Source organism: Phodopus roborovskii, unplaced genomic scaffold (assembly GCF_943737965.1).
Source record: "Phodopus roborovskii unplaced genomic scaffold, PHOROB, whole genome shotgun sequence".
Classification (NCBI taxonomy): domain Eukaryota; kingdom Metazoa; phylum Chordata; class Mammalia; order Rodentia; family Cricetidae; genus Phodopus; species Phodopus roborovskii.
In genome coordinates this window covers 38840765-38862661 of record NW_026125295.1, presented here as the reverse complement: position 1 = coordinate 38862661, position 21897 = coordinate 38840765, and the positions used below count along the sequence as shown (strand labels likewise).

The 21897-nt window shown below is 41.3% G+C and overlaps 1 protein-coding gene across 1 annotated transcript in view; it reads right to left on the bottom strand.

Moving 5' to 3' along the window:
• Impg1 (interphotoreceptor matrix proteoglycan 1) overlaps positions 1-21897 on the bottom strand; it is a 103314-nt gene that overhangs the window by 13508 nt on the left and 67909 nt on the right. The window contains exons 12-13 of the mRNA XM_051173167.1: positions 18108-18655; positions 15028-15247 (exon numbers count right to left, since the gene is read on the bottom strand). Of these exons, the coding sequence (XP_051029124.1) occupies positions 15028-15247; positions 18108-18655 (768 nt within the window). The remainder of the gene's footprint in view (positions 1-15027; positions 15248-18107; positions 18656-21897) is intronic.

The following is a 21897-nucleotide window of genomic DNA, read 5'->3' as shown; positions in this document are numbered from 1 at the left end:
TCAAATACAGGGTTTCTGTGACACATGCTTCAAGGCTCCATGAAATGAGAGAGGGTGAGTAAGAGTGGATAGCAGCCCCTCTACATCAGCACCTCCTCTCACCAGCTGATTCAGGATTCCATGAATACTTCTGTTGAATAAAGGCTCTCCCAACTAAACAGAAGCCTGCAATGCTGCCACGCTCTGTCATGAGGCAGAACATTTCTCGTAGGAAGCATGAAAGCTCCGTTTTCTTTTCATCTGTTCAACATGACAGCAATGAACATAGCTTGAAATGGGTGCACTGCTGTGCAGGCCTTGGAAATAGCTGCATCTTCTGAGCTTTTTGGTGAAAATGTATTTTCTGGATTAGCTTCCTGGATTTGCTTACATAATGTATTTTGTATGCATTTCAAAGATCCTGAAAAGCTTTCCCAACCTGCTTGCTGAGGAAGGTACCTCCTACCTCCTCATTATGTAGGTAAAACCACCTTAGTGTCCCCTACTGCCTGCAACAGTTCCTGTTTAAAAGAGTAAGGATCTTGGGGCTGGAGAACAGTTATTGGTTATTGATTAAGAGCACTTGCCACTCTTCCAGAGACCCTGGGTTCAGTTCCCAGTGCCCATTGCTCCAGTTTCAGGGGGTACCAGGTAAGGAAAACATTCATATGCATAAGATAAATAAACCTAAAAACACTTTTAAATTTTAAAAAGCACAGGAAATTTGTTTCTTCATGAAGATCACAGGTTCTTAATGGTCAAGAGTTTCTTTTCCAAGACTGTTTCTGGTCTCAAGAGAATTCATTCATATCTTTTAGATCTTAAAGTAGAGTGATGGGGGATGTCATTCTATAAATAGGATTCTCATACTGGTTAATGAATAAAGCACTATTGGCCAATAGGAAAGCAAAATAGGCAGGACTAGGAGACAAGGAGGATTTGAGGAAGTAGTAAAGAGGAGTCAAGATGGAAGACAGAGAGAGCAGAACGCGGGCTGGCTCTCTCTCTGGTAAGATAAGACCACGTGGAGATTAATAGAAATGGGTTAATAATTAAGACAGAGCTAGATGATAAGAAACAAGTACCCGGCCAACAGCATTATATCAAATACAGAGTCTCAGTGTGTTATTTGGGGCTGGCGCGGCAGCGGGATAAGACCAGCGGTGGGCAGAAAAACCGTAGAGTTTTCCTGCTTCTCCTGGCCTCTGAGGATCTTCCACTACCCAGGCCTCCAAAAGTCTTCTACCACATCCCACCAACTCCAGGACACCCTCTCTGTCTTATTAAGTATTGACTAGCTTTCTCTCTCCAGCATTTACAAAACCACTACCTTGTACTGTTGTCACAGCACTCACATACTGCGTAGAAAGCAAAGTATCGTCTTTTGACCAGGCTCAATGAAGGGCAAGATTTCAGCTGGGATAAAGTCAGCCTTTACAAGTACCCCATTATTCTTCTCTCTGGGGAAATGGACAAAAAAAGGAGGGGGGCTTAATAGGGGATGGGGAGATAGACTACAAGGAAAGGGAGTGAGGAGTGAAAAATAACACTAAGGATGATATATATATATATATATATATATATATATATATATATATATATATTGAAATTCCCCTTCTTGGACTAACTTCCCCCAAGAGCCGTAGATCTAATAGAACCCCCAATACCAAGCATGAAGAACCCCTTTTCTAGCTAATAATGTCTTCCCTAGGGACTAGCTTTCATAGCCCTAGAAGGTTCTGTGTAAGCTCCTATAGAAAAGAACCAACCGATAAGTCTATCCAGTTGTGACACTTATTAACTGCAGCAGCCAGCATGAAATGCACCTATAAGGGTGCAAAAATAGCATTGGTATCTTGGTGGCAACCAATAGTTCTCTGATTGGACTTAAAGCCTGCTTAAAGAAGGGAAACAATCTTTGTGCTAGAAATCTCACCAACTACACATGGCTAGTAAGGCCATGGGTCTTAGAGGACATACTATTGCTACCACTTTACTGAGTCAGTAGAATTCCTAAATGCATTAAAAATTATCTATCTTTATGTACTCAGGTAAGTGTATAAAGATATACTTATTTTAGTCCTCAGACCTCATTAAAGAAACTCTCCTCTTTGCAACAGATGGAGGCTACAATAGAAATTTATAACCGATCAAAAGAGAACATTTGATTGTAGTGTGTCCAGCCCTAATGGATACATCTTCAACACCATTCCTACACACAAGGTTCAGAGAACAACTTAGAAGAGAGAATGGAATGATTGTAAAAGTCAGAGGATCATGAAATCTGCTGTGAGATTGTGTCTCCTAGAAATGATAGGGAAGCTACGCCCATGATGCCGAAACAATGTCTGCTAAAAAAGATGTGAGAGGGACAGCACCAATGGACATGATAATGCGGAAAGAGAAAATCTCATAGGTCTCACCCATAGACAAAAACACAAACAACCAAGGGATGCAGAGAGTGGGAGAAAGTCTTTCCCAAAGGATGAGCCCCTAATTGGTTAACCAGCACTAAGTGGTCAGATTTGATATCATATATATACAAGTGACACAAACTGAACAGGTTGTATTTATATATTTAGGTGTGCACCCTTGTGTGCGCGCAACACACACACACACACACACACACACACACACACACACACACCACTGACAAAGAAAAAAGTCATTATTTTGAGAGGGAACTAGCAGGTACATGGAAGGATTGCTAGAGATGGAGGGAGAAGTATGGGGAAATGATGTAATTATATTTTTAATAAAAAATTAAAACAACAACAAGAAAACCATATAGGAAGGGAGGAAAGAAAGAAAAGAAAAGGAAAGAAAGCAAAGGAATAAAGGAAAGGAAAGGAAAGGGGGGGGGGGCGGGAATCAAGCTTGGCTTGGGTTGGCCTGGGCCATTTTTCCCCCTCAAAGCGATGAAATACAGGGCTCACTAGATGGCGCTCAATAGCAAAAGAAGTAGAGAAGTAGTGAAATCGAAGGATCCAAACTGATTTTTCTCTTTTTAAAAACAGTTTGGCGTGGTGGGGAGCCGCACGGGCTGATGGGGCTATCGCTTCGCCCGAACTTCCACGGAGACCTGGCCTGGGAATGCGGCACACACTCCCGGGGTCATCTGCTCTTTCCCGGGTCCGTTGCAGCGCGGCCTCCTGAGCTTGGAGCCACTTCCAACTGCAGTCTTCACCTTTGCAGTCCTCAGAACTTTTGCGATCCATGAAGATAATAATTGTCTTTAAAAATCAGAAGAATAAAACCAGTAGAACCAGATATTCAGTTCCAGATCCATGCATTTTTACCTGTAATTCTAATACTCTTTATTAATTAGTGTTAATATTCATGATGTATAAAGGACCTCGAGACCAGGAAATCCTAGTGAGTCTTCACTCAGTACTCTGTCCCCTTGTCAAAGCTTGGGGTTCAAGGAAGGATTGAGATAAGGCAGTGTTCTTGCCTCCTCACACAGGTCCATCTTGAGGACACTGTGGGGCAGTCTGTACCTTCAGAGGGCGTGGACCTGGATTGCAGTTAGTTGGGAGACCCTTGAATAAGGGGAGGGTGGGAGAGCCTATTTTCAGGACTGACTGGCCTATGGCATTCTCACTTTAGGGGTGGGGAAAGGAATGTTTTAAGAAGCACCATGATGATGGTTGGTGTATGGAGGGCACAGATTGACACTGAAATGGGCTCCGATATATCTGGCAGAGTAGATAGTGTTGAGGATCCAACAGGAATGAGTTAAATGGAAAATTATCTCAGGAGGCAAGGGGCCCACAGTGTGACCTCAGGAAACAGGATCAAGAGAGGCAAGTTCCCTCATAGCAGGGCTCGCTAGATGGGAATTTGCTTCCTGAGAGTTAAAAAAAAAATCTATTCTAAAATTATAGCACAATAATATAGGAAATTATATTGGGAGAAATGTGAACTTAGTAGAATTCACTTAGAAGTAGATGGCGGTATAGGAGCTTTCCAAGAGTCCCCTACAGTCAAAGGATGCACACCACCCGACTTTGAATTTCAGCAAATATAGCAACTGGTCATTTTGTGTCAGGTTCTTATTATTTTTCCTTTACACAATAATAAAGGGGTGTGGAGGGCTATGCATACTCTGTGTATTTATTAAGATTAAAAAATAGTACCAATTAGTACTTGGGATTATTATGGGTTTTATTGTCTTGAATATGTTGAGTGACATCTACCGCCTTCTTATCAGTGGAAATGGGAATCTGGCAAGTAATGCATTTTACTGTGAGAATGAATTTGTTGATCTGCATTTTAGCTGAAAGCATCTTGGATGGCAGCCTGTAATTAATTCTGACATTTGCCATTGCCAGCCTCAAGGTCTTCCTGTATGTGGGGAGGCTTCTTAGGAATTCAAGGGGAGAAGTTATATGTGGTTTTGCATTCTTGAGATCTTCAGCCGGCACAGATAACTGGCATAAAAGCCCTACCTGCTTCTGAGGCATTTTCTTTTTCTTTTTCTTTTTTTAATTTTACATGTCGATCCCAGTTCCCTCTCCCTTCCTCCCTCCCTCCTTCCTTTCCTTCTTCCCTCCCTCCCTTCCTCTTACCCTCTCTCCCCACTCTCATGCAACCTGACCACCATCCCCTTCCATCCCCCCACCCCAATTCCACATGTAGGGCAATGCCATTCAGGTGGGGTCATGCAAATCTGTCAAGTCATTTGAAGTAGGGACTAGGACTTCTCTCCTGTCTCTAAGTTAAGGCAGTTATTCCTCCATGGGGGATGTGTCTGCAAGGTCCTTTTGTGCACCAGGGATACATCCTGGTTCTACTGTCTGAGGTCCTTTAGACTGCTCAGTCCTTCTAGCTGAGACCCATATTCAGAGGGTCTGAGTCAGTCCCATGCTGGATTCCCAGCTATCAGTCTGGGGGGCCATTAGCTCCTCCTTGTTCAGGTCAGGTGTTTCTATGTGTTTCTGCAGCCTGGTCTTGTCCTCTCTCTCTGTATCCGGATTCTAGTTCGACTCAGTGTTTAGTTATGGGTATTTGCTTCTGTTTCCAGCAGGTACTAGTTGAGGGTTCAATGATGGTGGATAAGTTAGTTGTTGATCTCACTATCCGGGAAGGGCATTTATGGTAGCCTTTCCACGGTTCCTCAAATCGTTAGTTGGTGGTAGTCTTGTAGGTCTCTAGACCTTTCTTTAGGTTCAGTTTTCCCTTCAAATCAATAAAGACTCCCTCTTTTATGTTCGTTCTCTCTCTCTCTCTCTCTCTCTCTCTCTCTCTCTATCTATCTATCTTTTTCTCCCCTGACTTCTGTTCCTACCCTGGTTCAATCTCCCTAGTCACATGTGCTTTCCTCTCCTCCCTTTCATTTTCTACTACTTCTCTCTCCATTCACTGCCCTCCCTTCCCATGTGCTCTGGGGGACTTGTCCCTTCCCCCTTCTGTGAGGGACTTTATATGAATCTCTTAGAATACACCTTGTATCCTAGTTCCTCTGGTGGTGTGAATTATAGGCTGGTGATCATTTTCTCTAGGTCTAAAATCCATATATGAGCAAGTGCATACCATGTTCCTCTTTTTGTGACTGGGTTTCCTCATTCAGGATGGTTTCTTCTAGTGCCATCCACTTGCCTGCGAATTTCAAGATTCCATTTTTTTTTTTTCTGCAGAGTAGTAGAGTAGTATTCCATTGTGTAGATGTGCCACATCTTCTTTATCCATTCTTCAGTTGAGGGGCATCTAGGTTGCTTCCAGGTTCTTGCTATTACAAATAATGCTGCTATGAACATAGTTGAACAGATGTCTTTGTTGCATGGATGTGGATCATTTGGGTATATTCCTAAGAGGGGGATTGCCGGGTCCTGTGGTAAACTAATTCCCATTTTCCTGAGGAAACACCATACTGACCTCCAAAATGGCTGTATGAGTTTGCACTCCCACCAGCAGTGGAGGAGTGTTCCCCTTTCTCCACATCCTCTGCAGCATAAGTTGTCATCGGTGTTTCTAATTTTAGCCATTCTGGCAGGAGTAAGATGGTATCTCAAAGTTGTTTTGATTTGCATTTCCCTGATAGCTAAGGATGTTGAGCACTTTAAGTGAATTTCAGCCTTTTTGATTTCCTCTATTGAGAATTCTTTCTTCAGTTCTGTACCCCATTTTTTAAATAGAGTTATTTGGTGTTTTGTTGACTAGTTTCTTGAGTTCTTTGTATGTTTTGGAGATCAGCCCTTTGTCAAATGTAGGATTGGTGAAAATCTTTTCCCAGTCTGTGGGCTGATGTTTGGTCTTGTCCACTGTGTCCTTTGTCTCACAGAAGCTTCTCAGTTTGAGGAGGTCCCATTTTTAATTGTTGATCTCAGTGTCTGGGCTCCTGGAGTTATGTTCAGGAAGCAGTCTCCTATACCAATTTGTTCAAGGGTACCTCCTACTTTCTCTTCTAAGAGGTTCAGTGTGGCTGAATTTATGTTGAGGTCTTTGATCCATTTGGACTTGAGTTTTGTGCATGGTGACAGACATGGGTCTATCTGCAGTCTTCTACACACCCTCATCCAATTGTGCCAGCACCACTTGTTGAAGATGCTATCCTGCCCCCCATTGTATTCTTTTACCTTTTTTGTTGAAAATCAGTGTTCATAGGTGTGTGGGTTTATATCATGATTTTCAATTTGATTCCATTGGTCTACCTGTCTATTTTTGTGCCAATACCAGGCTGTTTTCAGAACTACATCTGTGTAGTAGAGTTTAGAGTCAGGGATGGTGATGCCTCTTGAAGTTCTTTTATTGTACAGGGTTGTTTTGGCTATCCTGGGTCTTTTATTTTTTCATATAAAATTGATTATCATCCTTTCAAAGTCAGTGCAGAATTGTGGTTGGATTTTAGAGGGGATTGCATTGAAGCTGTAGATTGATTTTGGCAAGGTTGCCATTTTTACTATATCCTACCTATCGAAGAACATGGGAGATTTTTCCATTTTCTGGTATCTTCTTTAATTTCTTTCTTTAAAGTCACAATGTTCTTATTATATATGTCTTTCACTTGTTTGGTAAGCATTATCCCAAGATACTTTATGTTGTTTGTGGCTATTGTGGAGGGTGATGTTTCCCTGATTTCTTTCCTAGCCTCTTTGTCGTCTGAATAAAGTAGGGCTACTGATTTTTTTTTTTTTTGAGTTTATCTTGTATCCTGCCAGTTTGCTGAAGGTGTGTATCAGCTGTAGGAGTTCCCTGGTAGAGTTTATTGGGTAGCTTATGTAAACTATCATATCGTCTGCAAATAGAGATCTGAGGGATATTCAAAGCCGATGAAATGAAAGAGGACTCTCCTTGCTGAAGATGGTGGCAGAATACCAAGCAAACTGATTTATTCTGTTTTTCAGTATATAAATCACAGAAACTTTTAACAATGGTTTATACTTTCATATCACAGATCCATTTATTTGGAGAGTTCTCAGAAAGGGAATAGCAAGCCAAACACACTCGTAGCCATGAGCACAGTCACAGTCTTAGCCATGAGTTTTGTCTAATGGAGTGCTTCTCTTTCAGAGAGGAATTGGTTGTTAAAATGCTGATTTGAATGTGGAGTAATATGCCTGTGAAAAGCACATGGGAATCTTTAGGTTGCTGTCATCTCATTGAATTTAGGCCTGTCTCAAACTCACCATGGGAAGATGGGAGGGTCATTTCAGAGGGAAAGAATAGAATTGCTTGGGCAACCTGATGCTTCCCTTTCCCCCAATCTGACCAAAGTTTGGCCTCTGCCCTGGCTAAACCGTTAGCCTGCTTTTAGCACGTGTTTGGAGGACCACTGCCCTGTCTCATTACATGACCTCAACTGCTGATACTGTTGCTCCCACCAACAGCATCCTGTCTTCCTTCCCACCTCCGTCTCTACCCTTTGTGTGGTGCTGGACCTGAGGCAGGGTTGCACTGCCTGCTTTTGCTTGCTGACCATATCATTGCTTGGTTCTGGTTTCTCTCAGCTCTGTCTAGTTTTCGTTTCCTCTCACGATTGCCCTGGTTCAGCTTTACGTGCTTGCTGGCACAGCTTCCCACATGTTCTGCCAGGCTGAGCCTCTCTGCTGGCCCCTAGATGAAGGCTTCATAGGGAGTGGTCTGTTCACCTAATTCCCATTTTCTTAGCGCTGGAAAACACTCCTCCATCTTTTTTTTTTTTTTTTTTTTTTTTTTTTTTTTTTTAACTTTGCTTCCTTAATCCCAAGGGAATCTTATTAATTTAGCACTTCTTTTTGTATTTAATTTTTAAAAATCATGTAGGTACCATTCTTTGTAACTATGTATTTTTGTAAAATATTTTTCAAAAAGGCAGCATTGTGTGACTGATAAACTGTTTTCAGCATACTCAAAGGACTGCTTAGTACTTTACTCCACAGATATTTTGAGTGTTCCAAGATGTATTAAAGTTTAACTCTAAAGGACTATATACTGGGAGGGTTGGGCAAGAAAAAAAAGTAAGATACCAACATGGATTCAAACAGATCTGACAGGGCTCTGAGGTGACCTGGTTTCTCTCACTCTCTGTTCCTTCTAGCCAGAGTCCTCTTTTCTCCCCCTTTCTCTACCATAGCTGCCACCAAATTGGAACCGAACAGCACCCTGAGTCTTCCAGACATGTCTGCATTTTCCTCTGTCCTTCAGTAATGGTCCCTCCTGCCCTCCTCTGTGTGGATTGCTCACATATCAGGACTCACCCCCTTTAACCCCGTGACTACGAATTCCACTGTTTCCCTTAATTTCTGTAGACTCAATTTCTCTCTGTCACTGTCACTCTGTCTCTCTTCCTCTCTGTCCTTCATATCCCTGCTGTTAAGAGGTTCTAGCAAACCTTTCAGTATTTGTTTCTGTTTCTCTTGCTAGGTAGTTAGCTCTTTGATGGAAGAGTCCAAGTTAATTCATCTTTAGGCCTTGGTCTCCATAATAGTGCCTGGCTCCTGGTAGATAATCCAAAGCTGTTTCTCAATGTGTGGACAGACAGGAACCCATGCCATGGTTAGATTAGCATTTACTTACTTTTCTGTAATAGGCAAGGAAAGGGCCAGAGGCAGTAGGAGGTTGCATAACTGCTGATGGTTAGGGAAAAATTATCCAATATTTGGGAATGGAGAGAAAAACTGACAGCGTGACCTTCAAAACTGTGTTAGACTATTGGCAGAACTGTCAGTACCCACCCCATTAGCTGTCTGCCTTTGTACAACTTGCAGACTAGGAATGTTTATTACTTTAAACATTTTTAAATGGTTAGAGTCTAAATAGTTATATAAGTGCTTACATAATAGTTTCGTTTTTTTTTCCTTTTCCTTTTGGCTTGCAAAACTTAAAATATTTACAGTCTGGGTTCCTGTAGAAAAACTTTGCTGATGTGTGGAAGACAGTCATTTTGTTTGACTCACTATTTACTATTGATTACGGCCCAGGCAGTTTACAACTTTGTAAAGTTAGATGTTAACACATAGAGAACCATAAAGCTACAGAGTTTGCACTTTTATAGTTTATAGTTACAGTCTTATTTTCACATTTTCTTTTGTTCTCTGGTGATAGAAAATCTGTTTCTATACCCACTTTCCCCATGTCTTGCCAGCCTAACGATTCTCTTAGAAGTTCAATGAAACTTTAGCACATGCTCCCTATCTGCTTGTATGGCAATTATGGCTTTTATGTTTGGAGGGAGACTCCTGGTGCAGGTGGAAGAGGCAAGATAGGTAGGACAGGTTGTTTTGGAAGCCATGAGAAACCTTGACAGGGTGGGAAAGACTGGCCATGTATATCACTGGTTTATATGTGACTTTTCTCAACAAGACAGCAAGGGAAGGGAAGAAGGGTAGAAATCCAGAAACTAAGCTGCCCTGCCTGGGAACAGATTAGACTCACAGGATGCCTTTTCCACTTTCCAAAGATAAACTCTTGAGATTCTCTTCCATAAACAAGCTAAGTATTAATTTTTGACACACAGAGCTTCTGGTGGATGCCTTTTTTTCTCTCTCTGAGTTTCCCCATTTAATTCTCTCTAAGAGAGACTTTCTTCAGACTTATCAGCCTCACTGAGTTCCAGTGAATGCTCAAATGGAATGATCAAGACTAGAAGCAGAAAGGCCACTTTTATTTGCTAAAATGACCTGGAATTTTTAAGGCCTCTGAGTGCGGGTGCTCATAGGCCTCCCTCACTTCATGCGTGTGGACCGAGACTCTTGTCCTAGCCTTGGACACCTGAACAGACCACACCAGCAGTTCAGCCAGGTGAGTGGGAACGTAAGTTCCACTTACACATGTCTTCATTCAATAGCATTGTCTGCTAGGTAGCAACAGTTGGGTATAAGAGGACATAGTAATTTGCTTTCCTGTCAGTCACCAGGACAGCTTCTATTCAAAGACATCACTGAATGGAGAAAACCTGGCTTAGCTAGTCATTCTGTAAAACTAGGGGCAAAAGAGCTGTCATACTGCTAGGTAGAAAAGGAAATGATTGAAAAGTCCCTGACATACTTTCTTTACTCTACATTTTAAAATGTAGACATTTATTTATTGTTTAATCAAAATGGGAAGGAGTATAGCATTGTCTTTGGCTTCTGTCTCCAGCACTACAAATAATAAAAATATTTGTTTATTTCCCCAAACTAAAATTGCACAGAAGTTCTGGTGATAAGACACTTTACTACAATGGTACTGGACAGTATTTTTTTTTCCAGAACAATGCTTTAGATTTCATGTTTTATAAGATGTAAATATTTATGGAATTAAGAAAGTAATGCTGTTGTTTGGGAGTTTTAGGAGAACTATCTCTATGTTCTATATTGAAACAAGGCTACAAGTAGGCAAACAAAGGTAGTCTTTGTGTGTCTGTCAAAGTGTATACCTGATGCCATTTGCTTTGGACTCTTTCTCAACAGCCATCAGCTCCAGTGACAGTCTGTACTTCTGTGTCACCTGCAGTGTGAGTTTCCTTTGCCCTTTCCTTTTGCAGCTGCTGCCAGCAGCTCAGGTGTGGCTATCAGTCCACTCATTGGTCAGTTTCACAGCATAGAGGGGTCAGAGGTCTTTGTAGTATCTAGTTCTACACTCCCTCATGCTCAGATGGCCAGGTCTCAATGAGCAGAGATTTAAAAGGAATCATAATACTCTTCATCTGGCACAAAGCCAAGCCCACAGGATCTTGCTGGAAGTCTGCTACATAAGAAAATGGCCATTAGAAGGTATGTTTGAACTAAAAAGACATGTATCTGATGCCAGTGTAGTTTAAAGATGCCCTTCTCCACAGTTCCTTTGGATAGGGATTGCCACACATATACAGGTCATGTGGAGGTAAATTGATGCTCACTAGTTCAGAGATGGTGTTCAAGTCTAGTGAACCACTCAAATGCATGCTTGCTGGCTCTCTTTGTGAATTTGCCCTTTGCCTGTGGCGAGATTGCCCAGGATCCACAGCTGTGAGCAAGGAAGCCCACTGACTCAGGCATGCCTGGTCCCCCATGACTGCTGCTGTTTTTTTCCATCTGCATTAATGTTGATGAGAAGGAAAAGTTTTAAGTGTACTTTGGAGCTGTGGCTTCTGCCTGTATACAGCACAATGAAACTACAATCTCTTGTAGTTGAGGAGTGCATATACATTTTGATTTATGTGGAAGAAACCATACTCATTTTTAAAAGTTTAATGAAGCCATCTCTAATGTTCTGATCTTCCTGTTTTCAACTTTTTTGTCTGGAGCATTGCTGATGTTTTAATAGGCTCCCCATAGCCATTTCCTAGCAGACTTCTAACATTAATTATTTTTTGTCCTTCATTCATTATTTTATTATTTTTCTGTGTATTAAAAGTGAGTTTTCTATCTCCAGGTGTTTAGTAAAGAATAGAGTATGGAGAAATATTTCACAGCCAAGCTCAGTGTAACAGTCTAGTAACTATTGCAAAATATCTCCCTATGTATACTGAGTGATCATTCATTTATTCATTCATTCAGCAGTTTTCACTGTGCTCATGGCTGGACACAGTATGTCTGTCTCTCTGGAAGTTCCTGGGCTGCTCCTACTTAGGGCTGTGGAGAGCAGACAGACTGCCCTGTTTGTCCTCTCTGTGCTTCCCCTGTTTCTATCTCTCAAGTTGGCTGTACACCCACAGCACACTGGAAGCTTGGAGGCATCTTTATCTTAGGTAGTTCAGTATAGACTTGGCTCCAGCAGGACTACAGCTGATACTAGTAGCATCTCATTTCTACTAGCCACCTGGAAGGAAAGACAACACCACACAATGGTTCACAGAGTATCAAAAATAGATTCAGCTCCAATTAGTTCACAAATACCTCGCCTTGCTAGTTTTTAATCACTCTTTATGGTGCCCTGTGTATGTCATAAATTAATAGTCAAGTTAATTATGACAATGTTGTAATACTAACTCTTAACAGTTATTAGATAACCACAATGTGTCAAACACTATGCTAAAGAAAGTACCCTCTTTATTAATCTGCATGCTCTTAGAATGTCCCCTATTGTGATACAGGACTATCCTTCAAACCAAACTGCCATCATCTTCTTTAGTTTCGGTGTGCCTGTTTGAAAAATATACCACAGCTGGGTATGTTGACTGTTGATGGTCCCTCATAGAAGGAGGGATGGGAAGGGTCAAGAGAAGACTGTCACCTCATTATTCAGCCATTCCTACCAACCCATAGCATGCAATTCTTCCCTAATTGCATGTAACCTCAGATGGAGACTAGAGAAGTTAGGCTGGGGAGGACTTGGGAGAGTCCTCTACATGACCATAAGGGAGTCATCATTCATACTGGGCACAGACCTTGCAGTGTGGCTGCCTTAATTACACTGGCAACATGCTGCTGGATGGCAGCGTAGACCAAGGCAGTGAGCACAGCTCTCAGTTCTGGTGGTAAAGGTACCCACCACCATCCTGGATAGACAGTGGCTAATAAAGCTATGACTTTCATTTTAGCAATGTTGTTTACCAGATAAAAGTCTCATGGCCACAAAAAGATAAAGATTTACAGTAAAGACAGATTCAGATTAAGAAAAACCTCTAAAGGGTTACAGTGTGTTTTAAAATATACATAGGCTTGGGAGAGAAAAAGAATAAAAAAAATGAACTGTATGTATCGAAACCTCTTACTTTCATATTTATTACAATAGCTAAGAAACAGAAACTAGAGCATACATAAACTGATGAATGGATTTTAAAATGTGGTACACATATCCACTGTGATACTGTTAAGCCATAAAAAGAATGGGTCCTGTCATTTTTATCAAAACAATAAAGTTGAGAATCATTATATTAAGCAAAAGAAACTAAGCACAGAAACCAAGTGCCACATGGGAGTCAGAAACTGCTGACTTCACTGAAGTTAGAACTAGAATGAGCCAGGCACAGTGGTGCACACCCTTAATCCCAGTAGCTGGGAGGCAGAGGTAGACTCTGACTTGATGAGTTCAAGGCCAGCAGGGTGTTAATAGTGAGTTTCAGGCCAGTTGGGGCTGTATAGTGAGATCCTGTCTCAAACAAACAAAAGCAAAAATAGCATCAGCAGATAGAATAGGCAGTTACTGAAAGTCTGGAGAGAGATAGGGAAAGGCTGAACGCTGGGTACCATGTTACAGTTGGGTATAAGCAAGAGGCTCTAATGAGCTTCTGCACAGTAGGGCCATAAGAGAAAACAATACCCTGCTCATTGCAAAGAGCTAAGAGAAAGATTGCAAAAGTTCTCAACAAGATGAAAGAGTACATACTTGAGGAGAAAAGGCTCTAATTCAATTTAAATATTATTGGAGTATCATGTTGAAATGTTTAAGAAGCTCATTTTAGGGCTGGAGAGATGGTTCAGTGGACAAGGGTACTAGATGCTCTTGCAAAGGATCTGGATTCCATTCCCTCACTTACATGGCAGCTCATAACTTTCTATCTGTCCAGTTACAGGGGACCTTGTGCCTTCTAGCCTCTGCTGGTACCAGGCACACAAGTGGTACACACACATGCAGGCAAAAAATCCATACACATAAATAAATAAAATAAAATATTAAAAAGCCCCTCCCCCCAACCAAACTACTCCCCTGCTCAGTCCCCAAGGCTGTGCTGTCCTTTTCATGATGCTGTTTACCAAGGTACTGAGGCAATTTTTGTAGGACTGCACCAAAGCCTGAGCTGTCAAAGATAAATGTTTCCTACTGAGCTTTTTTGGCTTGCATTCTCGCCCAAGGCTTTTTCCCTCTGTCTTCATAGTTAGTCCACAGAGAGCCAGAGAGAGTGTTAAAGATCCACTTCACTAATTCATAGCCAATTAGGAAACTTTGTTTTGAAACTGAATGGAAGGTTGCTTTGGCAGTAGGATAGAGCCCTCCTGTCCTGCAGTCCAGGGGATTAAAACCCTCTCTTCAGTTTAGAGAAAAATTTTGAAGTACTTGGTGGGAATAGTACCTAGTTCAGGCCTGGTCCATGACAGTGGCATACACTCTGCTTTCTTGCTGGAGCAAGTGTTTGCGTTCTGTTACAGAGTTTCTGGCTATTGTTTTATTACACACATGGACACTACACTAGGGTGTGCAAATGGGAAGGGACATTATTTTCTTCTTTGGTTTCTTCTCCAAGTTTTAACTTTGATCTAATATCCCCTTCTCCCCCCTCTCCTCAGGATTTGGTCTGAGTTTCATCCTGCATTTTCTTATGAAAAAGTCTATTCTGACAGTTCACTGAAGGCATTGAAGGAGGGGGCCTAGGGTGCTGCAGATTTTTTGTGTTGTTATTCCTGAAAGTGCTTTGACCTTCAGCAGAATGTACACTAGCTTGGTTTGTGGCTACATTTTAAATTGTCTGAGAACAGCAAAAGTTTAGTACTGTGAGGAAAGTGAGAGTCTCAGACTGCAATTGGAGGTACTCTTACTCTTTGCTTTTCTATGTAGGAACACTGAGCCTACAGGTTGAAGCCACTCTTTCTTTAATCACAAAGTTCACAGCTTCTAAAAGGTGGACTTGTGAAGTGTGATTTCATTTAATTTTTGTGGCTTGAAAGTTGATCAGCATGCTTGAAAACAAAACAGAATGAACCATAAGTTCCCCAAGCTTTCACCTACCTAGTTCAATGTTGAGAGAGTAGCTGTCAATTTCCAGATTGAGTTGTTGAGCTGCAGTGGCTCGGAGATCCTCCAACACTCCGCGCACAGCCTGGGTGAGGTTGTAGGGCACCACCTTTGCAAACCGCACTCTGCTGTTGACAATCACACTCCCATTTCGGAAGCTGAGTATTTCCAGGTGCTTAAACCCTGTGAGATTGGATCGTAGATATGGAACCAGCTGCAAAAGAAAAACAGTTTATTCCTAAATTGGTCACTGCCAGTTGGTCCTGTTTATGCTTTCTCTTCATTACCAGAGAACACTCATTTCTCCATTGCTGGTTTTGTTGCTGGATGTGAGACCAGAACACCACAATGAAATGATCTATTTGTAGTAATTATGTCCATATCTCCACCCTGCTGCCTGCATCAAGATAGATGGGCAGGGATTTTTTCATGTCTTGTAAGAACAGATTTTTTTTTTTTTAAACCTAAGCCAATGCTAACAGCCAAAAAATGTCAGCTTACTAATTTTTTAAAAAGTGACTGTTCCAAATTAAGCTCAGGAGCCAACCAGCCTGTGTTTGTGTAAATGGAGATGTAAAATCTGGGATCTGAAATGACCCATTGAAATAAAATATCCAAACCCAACATGTCTGTCTGTCAGTGTAGTGAAACTGCATAGCATGCAGAAGGGAAGCAGAAGTGGGTATTGAAGGTGGTTGCATCTAGTTGGGTGGCCTTCATTGAGCCATGCAATACAAAGCCTGTGTGGAACTGGGTGCTTATCTGCATTGTGAGAGAGCAAAGGTGCCTTCTAGGGATCCCTTTCCAAACAGGATTTAATAATCTCAAAAGCATCCTCAGGACATTGTTCTTCCCTTGTGTTCACACTTGTTGTCTCTTGCCACCACATCCACCTTGAAGGTCATTGTTCAGAAATGTGTGATACCCATTTCCTGACTCTAGAAGGGTTCATAAACTACAGCCCTATAAATACAGACAGCACAAAGGTTCAAGCTGCGAGCTTCCAGCCTTGTCTCAGACCCATTTGCTCTTTCTCATTCTCTGTTTCATCAGAACGTTGACCCTGACCTTGTTTCACCAGCTGTGCTGGTTAGTCAAGTGACCTGGCCATAAATGAGAGTTGCTTGGGACAAAGGAAACTCAATTAGGAATAGCCTTCATCAGACTGGTCCATGGGTCTGTCTGTCTGTGTGTTGTGTTTTCTTAACTAACGATCAATGTGGGAGGGCCTAGCCCACTGTGGGCTCTGCCACCCCTGGGCAGGTATTCTGAATAAGCCATGAGAAGCAGCCCTGTAAACAACATTTCTCTGTGATTTCTGCTTCAAACTTCTGTCTTAAGTTACTTTCTTGAAGTCCCTCAATGATAGACTGTAACCTGTAAGGTGAGGTAAATCATTTCCTTCCCAAGCTGATTCTAGTAATGATGTTTATCAGTGCAACAGAGAAGCCAGGTGGAAGACAGGATTATCTTGAAAACAAAATGAAATTTGTATCAGAGTTGGGAATTTGTTTATTATGCTGTGTCCTGATTTGTTCTACTACTCTACTGAACTCGTTTTTTGAGTTAGCACTATGTTGGCCTGGGGCAGGAGTTTTCTGTTTTCACCTTGTGTACACAGACAATTAGTTGCCTTGTCTCCCAAATTAATTTTCAGAATGTGATGAAAGAGAAGATGAACCATTACAGTTGATACTTTTCCAGCTGCCACATAGCCAGGCCTGGTCCTATGACTACAATCATCAGTACAAAATGTGGAGGGGATGTTGCCACTTTGCTACTTTGTCACAGGTGAAACCAGGATGGAGAAGCCACTCGGCCTTAACTTTGCAAAGGAGGAAACACCCTTATGGCCACATGTGGAAGAAATGTAGGTATGCAGCGTGACACTAGAACACAGCTGTCTACATATCAAGAACAAAGAAGCCTGCATCTAATTTCAGTGTTCTTAATACCTTTGTTTCAGCACCCTATCACAAACCCTGATGGAGACACAGTGTCGAGGTGAGGCTCAGTGGGACATTGTTCCCTAAGACAGTAGAACTAATACTCTCCTCACAGTGTGTGTGTGTGTGTGTGTGTGTGTGTGTGTGTGTGTCTTTGTGTGTGGTGTAGAGCAGAGTCTCACTTGAAAAAATATTCAAGCCATCTGATAACTTAACTTATAAGAAGCACATTTGGTTTTCTTATATGTCAGAAAGCATGTGTGCAATATGCATTGTACAATTTATTTAATCAGACATGACTGCTAAAGCCATCACATAATTCAATATTTATTACTGCATGTATATTTCTTTCTTTATTTTTATTATGTATTTATTTGTTTGTTTTTTGTTTTTTTCAAGACAGGATTTTGCTGTGTAGCTTTGGAGCCTGTCCTGGAACTCTCTCTGTAGATCAGACTGGCCTTAAACTCACAGAGATCCTCCTGCCTCTGCTTTCTGAGTGCTGGGATTAATGGCATGTGCTCCCACCGACTAGCGCATATATTTCTTATTATACTTGTAGAAATAAAGTTAAAATTTGAGTCCGAGGGCATCTGTTATCAAAGTGCATTCATTGTGAAAATCTTCTCACTTTATATATCAGGGATCAGAGATGGCAAGTCACATAGCCATTTACAACATAAGAGGGTTGGAAAAGGGGGTACCTGAAGTACTTCCTCAGCCATACTGGGCAGCATGGCTCTTTGCTTTCTCACAGTTTAGGGAAAGTTCATTTATACTGCTTTTGGATTCCTAGCTCAGTACTGTAGGGTTTCTGTATATAATCCAGGTAAAGTTATTTAGGGAGAACCGTAATGAGTAGAATTTAAGGATAACCTTACTCCCATGAAGCTGGGTGGCAGTGTCTTCTCTGATTGCCCACCATAGAACTCATTTCCCTGGTTGGATTTAAATCATTTCACAATTCTAGCTGAATTTTGTCTTCTGCAACAGCACAGCTGCTTCACATTCTCATCTCTTCCTAACCTGCACTGCTCAAGATGAGCAATGATTATACTATAATCAGAAAGCAATAGCAAAATGTGAAGGGACGCAGTAAGTGAAGAAAGGTAAACGATGATCACTCACCAAGTCTGTGAATCGTTGTTCCAGGGCTCTATACTCCAGAGAGCTCTTGTTGAACAGATCATAGGAGAAAGGCATGTTAGCAACTCGAAGACTGAAGAATACCACTAACTCGTGGCCCTTGGTAGCAATCGTTTCAGAGCTGGTGGTGATGTACTGTATTGGCATGGGCATGGTTATCTCCAAAGAATGATCCAGGGCAGAATCATATCCACTCAGTCCCGATACTTCTGACAAGGTAGGGGTGTCAGACACATCCATTTTCTCTAGATCTCTGATTGTGTCTTGGATGCTTGTAATCAACTTGATGACACTGGAAGATGCAGGCCAATGTGACATTTCTAGAGGCAATTGGCTGGTGGTAGTGGAAGAGTCACTAGTGGGGAGTGTGAGCCCAGGATCAAGTACCATTTGGCCAGTGGTCATCAAGTGAGGGGAGCTTTGATCAGCCAGAGAGAAGATGCTAGGTGTGGTAAAAGAAGGTAGATTTTCTGAGAGGATTGTTGATGTTGTTGCAGGTGGAGACCAAGAGCTGTCTTTGGAGGATATGACTGCATAATTTTCATTATGTCCAATTATTTCCACCCAAAGAGAAAGTGAAAAAAAGTTAATCAACTTTAATTTCCACCTACAGTTTCAACTGCTATTTTAAAAAGGAGAGATTGGTATAGAAAGCAAGCAGGCAAGCAATGCTGTATCCAAACCTAGGGAGGCAAAAGGTGGGTCCCTGAACTCTTTTTATTGAGACTCAAAATTCTACACACTTGAGGTGAAAAGAGTATCGGTTAATTAGAATTTTGGGGACAACTGTTCAGGTAGACTTGCATACCTGCAGAATAGATAAAAGAATGACTAGTCATTATTAGAACAGGTTAGATTCCAAACTACAGCTGACACTGGCATAGACTTAAAACCACACCCTTACCTGGAACTCTCAAACAACTTGCTGCAGAGTTTTGGTTTAGATATTTTATTCACTTTCCAATATCACAAACTTGAATTTTGGGATTTAATGATCATATTTGGGTAGCTTTATCATCTAAAACTCAATTACACTTTTTCAGAACTGGGTATTCAGATGGAATAAGTTGACAGTTTGCAAAATGGTACTGAGGATATAAAGGTGTGGGTGATGTATATTTTGGAGTTCAAATTTCAAACCTTTTCATTGTTTTCTCATAAGACCACTAAAATCCAAAATTAAAAACAGTGAGTATTTATGAACTGAGAAAGTAGCTATATGAACCTTTCACATACAGAGATTGATAGATTATTAAAGTAGCCCAATAAACCTAAATCCAGAGCCACTGATTGCATTTAAGGGACTAGACAGACAAAGCAGGCAATTTTCTGTGATTACTTCCAGGGGCATTTTGGCATATCTGTGGGAAAGTTCTCCTGAACCCTGCATGCTAAGTATGATGAATCGTCTGTCTGGGTGCAGATCGAATCTTTGGACTTGCAGTCAACTAATTTACCACAGTGCAATCACCCAAACTGAAACATGAACAGCTCCGAAAGGAAAAATCATATCAGCTTTATTACTTTCTTAAAATAAAACTTGGCTATTGGTGAGTTATGCTTACATTTCAGAGAAGGGCACTCTTTTGTCCCTATCACAAAGTGCTGAGGTGTGTCTAACCATTATTCACTCAACTGCCAGAAATATTTGCTGACATCTATGACCTTTGTACTTATAAAAGATTTATTTTTATTCAAATATTCTTTTACTATGAGCTGAATGCTTGTGTACTCCCTCGAATTTATGGTGAGAACTCCTATCTCATAGTGTGATAATGTTCTGAGATGAGCTAATACCGAAGTAGGGAGGCTGTGAGGGTGAGCCCTTATTAATTAGGTACTGGTATGGTTTTGCAAAGTGAGACAATAGAAGGCATCCATATGTGACCCAGAAGAAGTGCCACCACCAGGGCCCATATGTATTAGCAGTAGCTTGACTTTGGACTTCCCTAACGTTAGAACCGTAGAAGTACACTTGTACTGCTCAGTTCACTTAGCACACAGTACTTAGTCATACCTTGTGCTAAGATATCCATGTAAGACATGGGGATGAGTAAATTGAAAGTGTGCCAGTGCTTTCTGTGATGTGGTCTGATTTCTTTGTGCCATATGTTTGAAATCAGAGGCACGAAGCACCGTGATGGATGTCTTATGTGTGCTCCTGGGCTTGTATCTTTCCCAATATATAGACTTTAACCAGCTTGAAACAGGCCCTTCTCTTGTGGCAACTTAGGTCAAGCTCTTCATATCCACAGTGACCCCTCCCCTGAGCAATTTCATTGGTATAACAGGTGACTGTTGACAGGTAGGGCTGCTTGATAATATATAAAACACCAAATGAAACAATTGTATGCTAAAAAATTTACTTTTGTGTTTATGGGAAATTCAAATTTGTCTACAATCCTTTTTTTTTTCTTTGCCAAATGTAGGAACCCTATTCAAATGTGTTTTAAAAATTCTCCTACTCTCAAAAATAAAAGGAAAAAATTCTTCTTTTTTTCCCCATCTTTTCCCTTTTTGCTCAAGATTGAAGGTACTGAGGCAATAATCAGTTCCTCTGGGAGGAAAATTCAAGCCTTGCCATGCCTTCTAATTTAGAGAGCTATGCTTTTATTCGATTCTTAAGTAAAAATGAAGACATGGCAGTGATACAGACTATTCTATTATTAAATTTCAGATGTTGCAATAGGAAGTGAAGTGCTAAAAGCCAAGGCCACTCATTTCTTTGTGGAATGTGAAAAATAGAAGACTGAAAGTAGCTATATTGGAGTGTGTGTGTGTGTGTGTGTGTGTGTGTGTGTGTGTGTGTGTGTGTATCCTACAAAGGTGTAAAGTGTTTGTGCATGGTGGGGCTCTAGCATTAAGCCCACCTCTTAGGCAGAGAGGAAATTGTCATTTTCATCACATTCTAGGCAGGAGGTCTGTTCAAAGTCAAGGCCACAGTTGAAATGGTCCAATCGAAAGCAGATGAACACAGGGCAGCTAAAGCCTGAAGTGAAAGAAGTCAACAGCTGAAGTTGAGAATGGTGGGGGTGGACTGGGCAACCATGCTGGTAGCTAGAAGACAAAGAAGGAAGCTTGCAAGGGAGAGATCATGTCTGTTCTGTGGGGCCTAAGTCTAAGGAGAGATTTTTCAATATCCTGTAGATCTTCAGTTGGCATAGCCAATACATTCTTAATTTTATATGAAACACCACTCATTAATTATAATCCTTTTCATGTTATAGATATAGGAAATGTGTGTGTGTGTGTGTGTGTGTGTGTGTGTGTGTGTGTTTAGTCAAATTCTTCAATGACTGATTAGATAGTGATAGCTTCCCATGGCTAGTCCAGGTGTTCAAACACATCAGTGAACGAAAACAACCACCAGCCTCCATGAGTTTATCATGTAGTGGAGGAAACCAGTAAAATAATCCCCCAAATAAACACAGAAGATACAGAATGTCTGCTGGGGATGGATGCTCTGGAAACAAAGCCAGTGGGAACAGAGAGGAGGGAATCAGCTGTGAGCAAATGCAAAGGAAAGCTTGTAGGAAAAGCAGTGCCATGTTCACAGGACTGCTAGCTTGGGGACAGTGTGAATCCACTGAAGGCTGAAGTCTGCCAATGGCCATGGTAGCTAAAGACATTTTTCAAACAAAAACATCCTTTCTTAGGATTATTTAGTTGAAATGAGGAAATAATCCAAGAGAGAGGGAAGAATGGACACTAACAAACAGTCAAGGAAAGCTCTGGAAGATAGAGAAGGAAATTCTAAGGAGAGAGAGAGAGA